Consider the following 14,127-nt stretch of genomic DNA (forward strand, 5'->3'; position numbering starts at 1 on the left):
GTTTTTCACTTTGAAGTTTAGGGCCGCTTTGAAAACGGCGGTCGCAATTAAATGGTTGATGTTGAGACTGCTAGAAGCAGCCCTAATACCAACCTGGCCCCTGGAAATTATTATAATCGTCTTTAGCAATTTAATCATCCTAAGGCTTTTAATTATAGTTTTAGGATTATGATGGATTTTAAACCGCTGGTTATATTAAAGGTCGGGGATTCAATCTCGATCTTAACGATAGAAAAAGATATAGTCTTGGAAATAAAGAGAAGATTTTTAGGCTCAAAGTAATTACTCGATGTTTAGTCGAATGGACCAGAGCGAGGGTCTTAAACATAATTACTAAACTAAATAGCAACTTAATTAAAGCTCTCGTTGACCCAAAACTACCAAATCTATTAAGCACTGCTTTTATACCGACTTAATTAAACTTGAATCGAAAATCAAATAAATCCAAGTTTAGTTCACAAATATATACTACATATGTATTTAAAATCATATCGTTTGTACGTTTAGAGTTCTAAAAAATCTCTTCCATTACTTTTAAAGCAATGAAAATGTAAAAGAGTTTACATTTTTAACAATTTTTATGTTAATTCATAGAAGTTACGAATTTCAAGTCGCTTTTTGTCCACTTGTTGCCACTCATATTTTTCCTTGTCTTATACTTAGTTTTCCATCCATCATCAAATTGACTCGGATTTAAATCTGAGTCATTATTTAACGGCCCAACGATATCAGTCGGAATTATGTGAGATTTACTGCCTTGCAATTTGTTGAGTGTAATTAACATCTCGAGCTGCAGTTTATCATTCAGTGTGAAACGGCACTAATTAATCGCGTCTTGCTTAATACACCTCCGTAAAAAGATTTAGAAAGTTCGCACTCTACAAAGTTGACGACAAAAGTGTATTGTTCTGTCGTTGTGGGGCAAACCCATGCCTGATACAGGGTTCTTCACTCAACGCTGGCCGCAGCAGCACCATAACACGACTCCCCGGGCGCACTGTAATCGTCTCTGTCTCTCGTATTTTAATAGTCTTGATGGCAAAAATAAATGAATGCACACTTCAAGCCACCCCAAAGCAAACAACATGCCATTTGGCTTATCTTTTCGATAATTTTCGATATTTTGAATTGTTGTATATGAATTTTTTCATTCGGCGATTAAAGTATGTATTTGTAAAATATTTATTTTACTCATTATGTTCGTTAATTTAAAAATGCCTTATATAAAATACTCAAATATAAAAATTTCATTTTAGCACGCATTAGTAGAGATCTCAATTTTTGTAAGTTTATTGGTTTGCATTTCAGTTTTTGTCAAAGTGCTTGTTTTGAGTTTAATTCAAATCCTCGGCTTTGCTACTGTTACTATTACAATCATTGTAAATTAGAAAGTGTGTCGTGTACGATTTTGAGCTTGTTGACCCAACTATAATCGCCCTTTGTTCGTAAAAAGCTTTTAATGAAGTTGGCCGCTCGTCCAAGCCATGTTAGCGTTGGATTTCTGTACACATTTCGAGCGGTTTGTCCGTCCATTCGGTAATTCCTCGGTTGCAAAGTCCAATACTCGCCATTCTATTACCTAATGCAATAAGGGAGGGAAATAAATACGTTTTATATATAAGTACATATATAAAAGAGCAGTCAAGCGACGCCAACTAAGACGTTTGTCTTGTTTGTTCTATCCGGCGGGTAAAACTTCTCCGGCGTTGTTTTGTGTTCTTAACTCCGCTTTGTCAAGATAAGAATTCCCAAGCAATTTACAATATTTCTGGCCGTCTAGTAGAAATTTGACGACCTATCTCCGTGTTTTCCGCAAACTCAGCCACTGGAATTGCCCGAAGGCTGCCGTTTGTGTTGGAGTGCGTAGTGGCGCGGTTGTTGCGATGCCAAATTATCCCTCTTATTATTTGCATCTGGAGCTCTTTTTGGGGAGAGGAAACCAGTCGAGACACGGCAAAAGATAGTTTGATGCGAAATTGGAGATGCAAAGGCTGGAGAGACGGCGCCAGCGGGCCGGATTCGTTTACTCTTTATTGCCCCAGTAAGAATGATAACAATATTTTTAATAACTCGCCATACAGAACGCAATTTAGATAAAAAATAATCAACACAAGGATAATTTATACACATTTGATCTTGTCCCAGATTTAAAAACCAAAAGACTGAATAAAACTAGTTTACTCCTGTTGTTATTTTGCACTGAAATAAAAATATAATAAATTAATTTTGGTGGATGCGCCGGGCGAGCAATAAAGCTTGAATAAAACATTTTGGGAAAAAAAATTCAACATCGTTAAATACAAACAATATTAGTGTAATAAAATGTGCGATTCATTGTGTTAAAGTTTGAACAGAACGCCATTCAAAAATAATAATAAACCGTTTAGCGAGTTGGTTTTTATCTGGAAACGTTCTCGCATTAAAAGGAAAAATGTTTATTTTATGTTTTTCTAAGTAATCATAATGGATAATCTGTCTTTATTACTTTTCCGATAGTTTTCTAAGTAAACAAGTCGAGCCGCAGAAATAACATCTCGAAAGCCACAGACAAATTAACAGAACCTGTTATTATACCAGTATCCATGCACATCATATTTAACAATAACTGTGTCTGTATTCCCTATATTGCAACAAAATTATTATTACAAAACGTAAAGTTTATTTCATACAACGTGCAGAATTTCATTTTAATTAATTCGTTGCAGAGTTTCTGATGGAATTTACTTCTTACCTATTATCAAAATTTTAAATCAAGAAACAAAACCTGTGTTAATATCCATTTTAATAATTAATATAATTTTCATACATTCTTGAGGTACGACTGTATGTCTACATAATTATATACATTTGAAGTTTTTTCCAGGAGTAAATGACTTAATTCTACTACGAAAACTTGATGAATAATTTAACCAATCAATGAGTTAAGAAGAAAAGAAAATTATACGTCCTCTCCTTTTTAATAATAAATTATATTTAATGTTTCACAAGCTGTTCTAATTACGTTACTACTTAAAATAATAGTAATTGTCTATATTTTCTTGAAGACGGAACTTGATGTAATTTTAATGAGCGCTCTTGTATAATTAAGTAAAAATATACCGGGTTTTAACATTAAAACAAGTAATAAAATTTTATGACGGTGTTTCAGTACACCTCGGACTTGTTTAACTATTGTTAAACTTCATCAACTTTAAGGTCGTTGTTTACCCTTTCATCTGATTTCAGCAATTCAACAAATTTTTAATCCTCCGTTATTTGTCGTAATGGTAAGTCTTGTGTCAGTATTTTGTTTATTTTTTAACTCGTTTGCGATAAAATCAAAGATAATAAACACGCGAAAAGTGTAATGCTACAAAATTGAATTTAATTTACATAATAATAAACATGTGAAATGTAAATTAAATAAATTGCTGCCGACAAACCATGATGGGAAAAATAAGTGAGTAAAGAGTGAAAAGTAATGTTTATAGGCGTGGTCACCCTCAACCGAGATACTTTCGTTTTAGAGTCTAATTGCAGTCATCAAATATCCATTTCTCAAGATAACAAACGACAATAACATTTAGTCCGACCTAACTGCGACCGACATTGTTGCATCGAATTTTTTAAGGGTTGCTTTGGATTACTCGTTAAATGGTTCAGGTTTTTAGAAGGATTCCTATTTTCAAGGCTTTATTAAGTGTCTAAGGTCAGAATCAAAATTTGAACTTACTTGTTTATTTACAGCAACGTGAAACCAGAAATGCGTATAAATATTTATACGATTTTTATCTCTTCTTTTTAAAATAATTAAAAAATTGTTTAATGCACTTTTTGTTTTGTTGTGCATAAATTTACTATAAAAATATTTAAATATCAAACAAACGAAAACATGAAACAGCACAAAACCAGTTCAATTAAATCTCGAATAAACAGAAAAATTAAACATTTGGAAATACTATTTCAGCTTGCTTTTTTGTTGGTATTAATGTTATTACTGATTTATCGCATTTTTAGTATACTTTAGACCGGAATTTTTTATTACGTTTCAAAATGAAAATTTCAGCGCCTCAGTATCCATAAACAAAAACTGCGTAAACTGTTTCTTATTATTTTTTGAATGGCTTTGTCGAGCTTTTCCTATAAGCTCCTCGTTTAGTGTTCCATACACGGAGCTCAAAATTGCATATTCATGTCGACCAAAGACAGTGAGAAAGAGAAAACGTCACGTGCATCAAAGTTTCCACTTGACTTAAACTCGGAGCTGGTAAGTAAATAATTTAGCATTTCGTTTAAAATTGCATGTGTATGGTGTGATTTATTCAATGTGTAGTGTTAAGCAAAACAATTATCGAATACGAATTAGAAGAATGTTCTCCATAGCTTAAAATGAAAAAAGAGCTTTGCGTGAATTAATTATGTGAAAAAAAGTTGCAAAGTATACAACTTCCGGTTTGCTTTTCTCGAGGCAACCTCAGTCAGAATGGGCGACATCCGTAACTAAGTACACGACCGTATACTTTCCGTGTCTACTTATTTCACGGAAAATATATGAGTTACTTTATTCTTCAAAATAACTAGACGCTTCATGCATACGAATTACGAGCTAAACACGCCTTGTTGAATTTGTTACTTGTCTTCCAAGCACGACTTTTATGCCGCATAAACACCGATTTTTATATGGTTTTGATGATTTAATTAGGGGTGGAGAAACGAGTCCTTCATTAAATCAGAGAGCAGATATCGGGACAGAAGATAAGACCACACCTAGGCTAGGCGTGTCGTGACATATCACCCCGATTTTAATTAGAGTGAAATAAAGTAAATTATTGTGTAATTAGTGAGTCGCTTTTATTTGCGTTAGTGTGACACGAAAAGAAAATTGTGCCCGATCAAAAACAACTTCTAAAAAAAGTTAACTTAAATAAAAAACGCATAAATTTAACCCAAAAGCAAAAATGCTGTGAAGTACAACTTGAAACAAACTCGAAAAACTAGCATAAACTCAAATTGGAGAACCTGAAATACAAGGTGCGCCAGAACTCGCGCCCAAGAGAAAAATGTCATGTAAGGCAAGATACCAGGAGCATGAAAAAAATGTTAAAAAAAATTTATTCATAAAAATTTCGAAGCTATGAATATTTAAATTTTGCACTTTGACGCAATTTATTTCTGTTGGAAAAATAATTTTTCAATTTTTTTTTGCTACAAGCTATTAGAAGAGCGAACAAGGAAGCTGTATCCTAAATTGTGACTCTGTTTAATGTTATTTGTGGCTTTTATTGGCAAAATTTTTGTACCTCTACTAAATAATTATAAAAATTTTTTTATACAAGATCATCAATAACATTTAAAAAATATCAAATGTCAAAATATGACAAAATCATTTTTTTTTCCATGATTGTGGTATCTTATCTTACCTGAATTCTTTCTCTGGAGCGCAAGTTCTGACACACCCTGTATAAATAGTAATCAAAATTTAATTCAATAAAATTGTAAAGTAAATATCTGAAAATTTTAAACAATTTTTAAAACTACAAATATAAAATGTTAAACACTGAGACACATTAAAATCAAAATACACCTGCACCTTAGAAGCTAAAGAATCCCAAAATCAATAACTGTTGAATCGAAAACCAAAAAAATTAAATAAACTCAATGTACCATTTTCATACTATACTACACCGTTTTATATGGTTTTCATGTTTTAATTAAAAAAACAAGCTATTTTTATGTTAAACCTGGTAGTTTGATTAAGTTTGACATATGTTGTAAAGGTAAGACTCATAAAACTGCATCTAAATCGAAACGTATCATGAGATATCACCTTTTAATTAAAGTGCAATAAAGTAAGTTTATTGTGTAATTAGTGCGTCGCTTTTATTTGCGATCGATATGACACCGAAGAAAATTTTCCCTTAGCTATAAAGAAGTTTTATGATGATGGAAATTTATGCCGGTAAAATTTTTTTAATTATTTGTGAGTTTTCCGAATTAGGTTTAACTAAGGGCGATACTTCTTCCACTCGAGATAATAGTATCAGGTGGGCTAAAACGACGTATGCCAAATGAGTTTTCACTACGTTAAAGCTGTAACGCGGTCACTGAAGACCAGGATCCAATTACTCTAAAAGATGTTGACATTTCCCTCGAGGCAAACTCTACCACTTGCTTGGTCACGCGAGCTTTACACATCGCATGACTGCAATGCCAACTCCACTAAGAATGTACTGTCATTTCAATACATTGTAGGAGAGCTACTCTTAAAAATTTAGAAATATTTTGAAGAAATTAATACGTTACTATATTGGAAACGCTCTATAAATCATACAGGGTGAGTCAATATCCGGATCAGGTCCAGACTGATCAAAATGATCGATGGAACAAATAGCCATCTATCTCCAAGCACACATTTATATAGCCATTGTCAGGAACAGCTCGAGGCTAACATGAAGGCAACCGCCCTCGCTATACAACATGTACGCTTGGCCGCCGCAAATGTTTAGCTTAATTTATTTCCAAATAAGCAAATCGTACACTACAACAACTGATTACAAACTAACTTCGATATACATAAACCGTTTTGTTACAACTTGAATAATTAACTTGGAAAACTCTGATCGCGTCAATAATTAACTACACTTCAAAAGATTATTATGTCTCTTCGTTAGAAATTATTAAGTTGGCTTAATTACATTGCTCTGTTACACACGAAATCTTGCAGACGCTGTATCGGAAAACCCATTTAGGTACCCGAATTCCACGCAAAGCTTTACTCGCAAGATACCACTGTATGATAACCTGTAATAATTGCAATTTGTACAAATAGTCCCAATTTTAAAGTCGCGAGCTAAATGCAAACCCAGTTTACTACATTTTTCAAAAACACACAAATCACTTCCGTGTTCCACTGTTTATAAAGCTTTTGTACAATATGTATTTACCATTCCTTTACTTCCTTTATTTATTTAGGTAGATATTGTACTTTCTCCCGTTTAACATAAAACATTTTTTTTAAACAAAGTACTTGATGTCACACATGTATACTACAAAAGTTTCCAATTGATATATTCAAGGAGTTTCTAAGATCTAACTCCTCAGTACAAGTTTTACTATCTCTTTAAGCAAAAATATCAACTCGAAAGAAAAATGATTTGTTTTACTCATAAATTTTTATAAACACATTACAACTTTGCAAATTTTGTGAAGTGCGTATCAAAAAAGTATTGTTTAAAAATGTAAAAACAATATAGTTATTTATTATACAAGACGATAAAGAAATTGTTTTTTCGCGAGTAGATAAACAATCTTTATCGTCGTGTATAATATTTCATTTTATTTTGTATACTCACCTATCAGAATTTCGTAAATATAAACAGTAGATAAAAATTACTTTATTTCACTAGACGATAAAAGACTACTTTATGTACTGAAATTCGTTCGCACTCCTTAACATTGAGTACAAAATATACCAAACCAAGCGCATTTTTTTCGTAAACTAACCACTTTACAAAAAAAATTATTAATGTAGCGTAAAGTGTGACCGTTTATCAAAAATAACATTTTCGAAATTATTTTTAGCTTTCGAGTTTTGCAAATTCAATTCTCTCTCAATTCTCTATGTTAAAATTGAATTTTATCTACTCTTTTCATGTTAAAATGATATTTTATCGTCTAGATGATAAAAAATTCGTCGAGTGTTGTATATCTGCGGTTGTTAGTTGCTAACGATTTTGACATTAGATTTCATTGTTGAATTTTATTTTGACATTTATAAATATCGACCAAATTGACTACAAAATTAGTGAGGATTAAATGAAATTTTATATTGTACACGACGATAAAATTTTCATTATCTTTTCGAGCATATTAGCGTCTCGGCTAACGCATTAAAAGTAATTGTTCATAGTTTTTAAGGTATGTACTTTATAGAATTGTCATAGTTTGGTAGCACATGATAGAAAAAGATACTAGTATCTATAACTTTGCTACTTTTTTAAGGTTGTAGATTATAAAGTGAAACTACCTGGTATGGTTTTTAGTTGTATATAACGACCTAAGTTTATATCTTGCACAAATTTAAGTAGAAAACAATACATGCGCTCGTTAGAAAAACAAAGTTAGCTTTTTATAGTTTTTTTTAAAACAATTGTCTATATTTTTTTTCAGAAAATAAATACATAGATTGAAATCTATCTCTCATAATGTTTTTCAAAGAATATTAAAATTACATTTTGCGAACTGTAGATTATTATTTTATTTTACTGAAAAAGTAGGAATATTGCGAGGAGATTGTCCAGAACTTTATCAATGTAATAAAATAGTAAAGAAACATTTCAAGGTAAAATCTTTCTTTTTGTCGATATCCTTCTCAGTTAACCCAGCCCCTCGCCCACGCGTGTCTTCTCCGTATTAAATAAAACATCGTTGTTAATTGAGATTTCCCACTACAACCGAGTGATCCAGCCGTCAGAAAGTCAACTAACTATAGCAGTTTCCACCGAAATCCTCCAAATTAGACAAATTTCACTAATACCTAATTAAATTAATGAGACGAATTATACACGCATAGCAACCGGGGACACGATTGGAAACCTTACCGCTAGATTCCGGGCACATCTGAGACAACACGCGTTCCATTCCCTGGAATACGCGTAAGTGAAAACACGCGCGACATCTGGGTCAGGATTAATGTAGCGACAATGCGGTCTAATATATTCAAAGAACTAATTTATCACCTTATGCGATAATTTCTGACGTGGATATCCACTTTAAGGCATTGGAGACACACCTGGGATCTGGGAAGACCGGTTCCCGGAGGATTTAATGTGTTCTTCGACCACATAAGCGTGACGACCAACTTTTTTTTTTTGTTGCAGTATATCGGAACTCAGGTTTTGGGCTTCATCTTTGGTCTAGCTGGAGCTGCAGTCCTTTTGGATAACAGCGCAAGGGACTCACATTTCCAACCAAAGGTCAGGGAGAGCATACGAAAACTTATTATCAACGCTCATCACGAGCCATCCAGGCAAGCGCTAGCCATGATTCAAGAAGGTGTAAGTAACACTATTAACAACATTATAACTTATTAAAAATTTTAATGCTCCACAACTGAAAATTAATATTGATTGGAGCAAAAGTGTCCGATTTTTAAGACTGGATATCTTGAGTTTCTCGAACTTCATTTGGCTTCTGTGGGGGTTTTAGGCAGTGCAAACAAGGTCTTCCGGTATATCACACACTGTCAGAAGCCTAAGCCGTAGATAAATATTGGTTCTTGTCGGATATTGTGACAGGGATGGTAAAGCTGTTTTTTGTGTGTGCGAGTTTGAAAAAAGGAGTTCCGTTCAAGTCTTTCAATACAAATACCGCGGTTATTATAACGTACTCGCTTGCTTTAAGGTTTAAACTTTAGTTGGGCTTCTCAAACAAGAACTTATTTACATCGAATTATACGTTTCATATTTCGTCTTTTTTAATTCTGTGCAAATAAGGTAGAAACGTGGAGACGTTTCCGGATGAACAAATATTATAATTAAGTTGAATGTAATAAAAATACAAAGACCAAACAATATATTTTTGTAAATATTGACAAAGACGGAAACTGATTTAGATTGGTTTGAACTTCTCTACAGATTCGAAATTTATTTCATTACCTGTTCAAGTAATTTTCCTCAGAGAGATGCTAAAGAAACTTTTCTGATTTGTGAGAAACATAATAATTAACTTGTTAACAATAAAGTTCAAAAGAAAAATTTATTTACTCAAGTCTTCGGCGCTTGCTTCGTCTTTATTAAATATATTTTCTAACAACGCATCATTTTCCACCCAACCGATACATTGTTATAAATATTGACGTAGTTTGGAGAATTTTCCTGGCAACATCGCTAACATAAATTTTCGCACTTAGTTCACTAGTGCCATAAAGAAAAGTGCTTGCAAACTAAACCAGTTTTCATTATATATTACAACAAAAAGTTTTGTAATTAACACGAGAATATAGAAAACTCGAGCAAATGTGAACATGTAATACAAAAAATTACGACAAAATTTCATTCAAATTTTCTAGATCTTTCAGCTAAGACAATTTTCATTACTCTAAAAGCTTTCAAGGTATAAAAAATCATTATTAACTTGTTAACAACAAGTTTGAAGTCTTGATGTATATGAATTACTGAGTTTTTTTAAAGTGAGGTGTTTTTTTCTTTCAACGACTTTGTAATAAATATATATCTTGAGTATAAAAATGATTTTACACATCATAATACAAAGTTTTGATAATGCCTTGCCACAAGAGTTTCCACTCATTAGCTTTCTGCTTGGTTATGCTCTGTTTGAGGTAATATGTTCAATTACGTACCTAATGTGTAAACAAGGACCACTAAATAAATATTACCCTAGAGAGGAAACCTGCATCTAAATCTCAATTTACTGAATAACCACCGGAATATACATTATCCACGTGTACATTTTGCACTACAACCGCAAAATTGACATCTAAAGGACATCCCGAAGATAGTACATTTATCGACGTTTCCTTGTCATGTTCTAAATCAAGAACTTAAATTAAAAATTTTTTAGTCAATCATTGAGACAGGAAACGGCCCTTGTCGAATACATGTCGACAAGTTCTTTCCTCTCTGTCGTCCGAATGCTCGATTCCATCCACTCCTAAGGTTATTACCTTTCCAATCAGTGCTCAAGTCGGGCTTGATGAGGTTTAAATTGCATTAGAATAGCTATTTTGGGGGAGCATCGGCTTCTAATTGAAAAGAAAAACCTATGCTGAAAGTTTTACCAATCGAAAAAGTCACACGCACAAAAATAAAATAATTTTCTATTAAAAAATATCACATCTACTGAAATACAGTTTTTAGTAATCTAATTATTATTATCTTTTTTTCAGATTGGTTGCTGCGGTGCTGATGGGTCCAAGGACTATCTTTCCTTGAAGCAACCGTTGCCGAATGAATGCCGCGACAGTGTGACCGGAAATCCGTTCTTCCATGGCTGCGTGGACGAATTGACGTGGTTTTTCGAACAGAAATGCGCTTGGGTGGCTGGCCTCGCCATGACAATCTGCTTCTTTTACGTAAGTTCTTTGTAGGCTTGGATTTATGTGCGCTTTTATCTGCGGCGTGCACGAGTTGGAGAGTTTATAGTTGAAGTGATTAATTGGAGGAATTAAGAATTGTCGTGAAGGCGAGAGAGACTTGTTGAGAATTCGGGATGTATGTTGATATTGGTAAAAATTCCAGCAGTGGAGAGTCGAGAGTGGGAGAGAGTTTTCCGACGCGGAAACTTTATTGATCTCCGCCTGTATTCGTGTTAAACATACACGTAGTTACATGTTAATTTCTGCGAGCTTTAATCTCCTCTTTAATCTCAAATGGGGTTTTTTTCAAGAATGAACTTTATAATTATTGGCGTTTTCTCTATTCACTCGGTATTAGGGTTGTAATTACGGTGCTAGTTTATACGTCATAATTTATCTACAAGCAATTTGCTCGGTAATTGTCCAACAACTTCCAATTAACGACAAATTAAAAATAATAACGGGGGATTGGGGACCGACATAATTATTACTTAATTCGATTCGGATAAGCGAGCTTTGTACAATTTTACAAAATTAGAATAAACGGTCCATCTAATTATTACTTCCGCTCAAATTACTGATGATGATATTATTATTAATACAGATTGGCATCTAATAGCATACTGCCGGAGCCTGGCAGACCATCCATTAGGGACGACAGCACGAAATAACGATAAAATAATAACACTAACGAGATTCGGTAATTTCGAACTAATTTTAAAACGGTCAGAGCATACATACCATCCAAAAAGGGGAAAGTTTAACACGGACGAGGCAAGTAAAAAGATTAAAAAAACTCTAACTTGGAGCAAAGAATTTTAAAGAAAATCGAGCCATAAACCTTAAATAAAAAATTAACCATCACAAGCAGTTTCTCCCATTTATTACCGAAAATAAGTACTTTTTAAACCAGTTTACTCTTGGAAAAATTGTTTTAGACAAAAAATATAGAACAAATATAAATAACAAAACACACAGATAATATCGATTTCTCAGAACCAGTCCAAAGCAAAATAAATATAAATATAGTTTGTTTAAAAAGCAATTTCTCTTGAAATTGAAATTTTAATAATTTTTCTTATATACTTTGTTTAAGTTTATTTTGACTTTTGTATTTCTGTTAGTTGTTAGGTAAATAAAAAAGAACTTCATTTCTTGTATGTGTTGTTTTCGGCGTCTAAAAATTTCAGTTATGAAGTTTAAAGTTTGTTTAATATTTGATAGGCACCTCTCGCAAATTAGATGGTCTGCTTCTGTTAAAATATGAAATACAATCAGGTCGGTTTGGTTACCGTGGGATAAAAGGTTTAGTGTAAATGCAATGCGGATTGGCTTGCGGTATATGATAAGATTGTTGGGGGGAAAGCCTTAAAAGATCAGAATGTAGCGATTTCTGGATATCCGTAATGTATATCCCTTACGTGCTTTAATCAAGCGAATCCATGCTCAAGGCGGATATTACTTGACGATATTGTCTACACAAACGTCGGACACTAAATCAATATTATGGGAAATTTATGAAATGAACTGAATGCGAGAGGCAAACCGAAACAATAATGTTGCACCAGATATTACCTTAACTTATCGCGCGTTCTCAAATGTTGCTTCCAAGGTCGTAAATTTTACGACGACGAGACTCTTGTTTGCTCCAATATTACCAATAAAGCTACCTTCGCACAAAAAGACAACTTTAATTGCTCAAATTTTACTACGAGCTTTCACACGTATTTAAATCCCTTATCACGCATCTCGTTTAAATTTACCAACCACTTTTATACCCAAGAGAACGCCCACTTTCGTCACACACGTTCTCCCTTTTTTAGGAAAGGACCATGAAATTTTAACAATACTTTTCAGGGGATTTCAAATTAGTTTCGTATTACCCAAGCGTGACAAGAGCATTATCCCGCCCACAAGAGAAACTGAAGAAAAATATGTATGTATATCATTCAACAAATTAAGAAATGCAAGCAATTTATAGCGAGTTTTGTAATAAATTATTTAGTTCTTTAAGTTGGTTTTATGACATACATATTATTATTAGGTAAATATTTTATTTTAAAATTAACGAAAAATAATTTTGGCTGCCAAACTAGTTAAAATCCATAAATTCCGTTCGACACCGATAAAAAATGCATCCCAGAATGATATAACATTACAAGTGCACTCGACAATAAAATCTACAAAAACTTCAATAAATTACACACAAACTGCACAAAACAACTTTTATTGTAGCCTTTAAAAAATATTTTGCCAAAACAATAGCAATTCCTCTAAAATTTCAAATTGAGTATTATAATCAGCACGTTCAATAGAGCTTAAAATTCACACACACATCAAATAAAATTCAAGAGGTTTTATCGTCAAGTGTGGTATGTAGTTCACACACGAATTTTTTCCGTAGAATTTCTGTAAATTATAGCTGTTCTGAAAAAAATTCGGATTTCAAAAGATTAATATCGGACATCTAAATCACTATTTATTATAAGTAACTGTTTTTTAATTACTTTGAGTAGTAGTTGTTATACAGGGTGATTCACGAGGAATAATGAGCCTGACCAAATTCTCGTTGCAACCAACATTACATTTTCATAGGTTAGGTAGATTTCAAAGATTTTTTTGTAGTAAATATGAAATCATAGTGAGCACACTTACAATTTGTCTATTTGAATGAATACAGAAGTAATTGTAATACCAACACAATAATGGGTATAATAAAATACGAATTACGGAAAGCACTCATTCAACTTTCATCCAGTTCTCCTTGATAACTTAACAGGAACCTAATTTTCTCAAAACTAACCTGTTCGTGTCAGAAGATGCTCTTTCTTTCGGGATATTATTGGGCATCATATAGGAAGCAAGAGATGCATTTTTCAAACATTCTCCATAAGCTAAAATCATGTCAGTCTTCTCATCATTGGAATAAGTCCACATTTTGCTCAGTTTATAACAAATTTGTAACGTTTGTTAAAAATGACAATGACGATGATTGATGATAATAATAGGCATCGTGGATTCAAATTATATTTTTTTTGAAAGTGTCGCAAAGC

At 32.9% G+C, this 14,127-nt stretch overlaps 1 protein-coding gene across 1 annotated transcript in view; it reads left to right on the forward strand.

The window, feature by feature from the left end:
• Positions 1-14,127, forward strand: part of LOC123005602 (tetraspanin-2A) — a 44,578-nt gene that overhangs the window by 24,645 nt on the left and 5,806 nt on the right. The window contains exons 3-4 of the mRNA XM_044399421.1: positions 8,859-9,035; positions 10,886-11,071. Of these exons, the coding sequence (XP_044255356.1) occupies positions 8,859-9,035; positions 10,886-11,071 (363 nt within the window). The remainder of the gene's footprint in view (positions 1-8,858; positions 9,036-10,885; positions 11,072-14,127) is intronic.

Source organism: Tribolium madens, unplaced genomic scaffold, assembly GCF_015345945.1.
Source record: "Tribolium madens isolate multiple individuals breed KSU strain unplaced genomic scaffold, Tmad_KSU_1.1 Scaffold_20;HRSCAF=117;Tcas5.2_LG4, whole genome shotgun sequence".
Lineage (NCBI taxonomy): Eukaryota > Metazoa > Arthropoda > Insecta > Coleoptera > Tenebrionidae > Tribolium > Tribolium madens.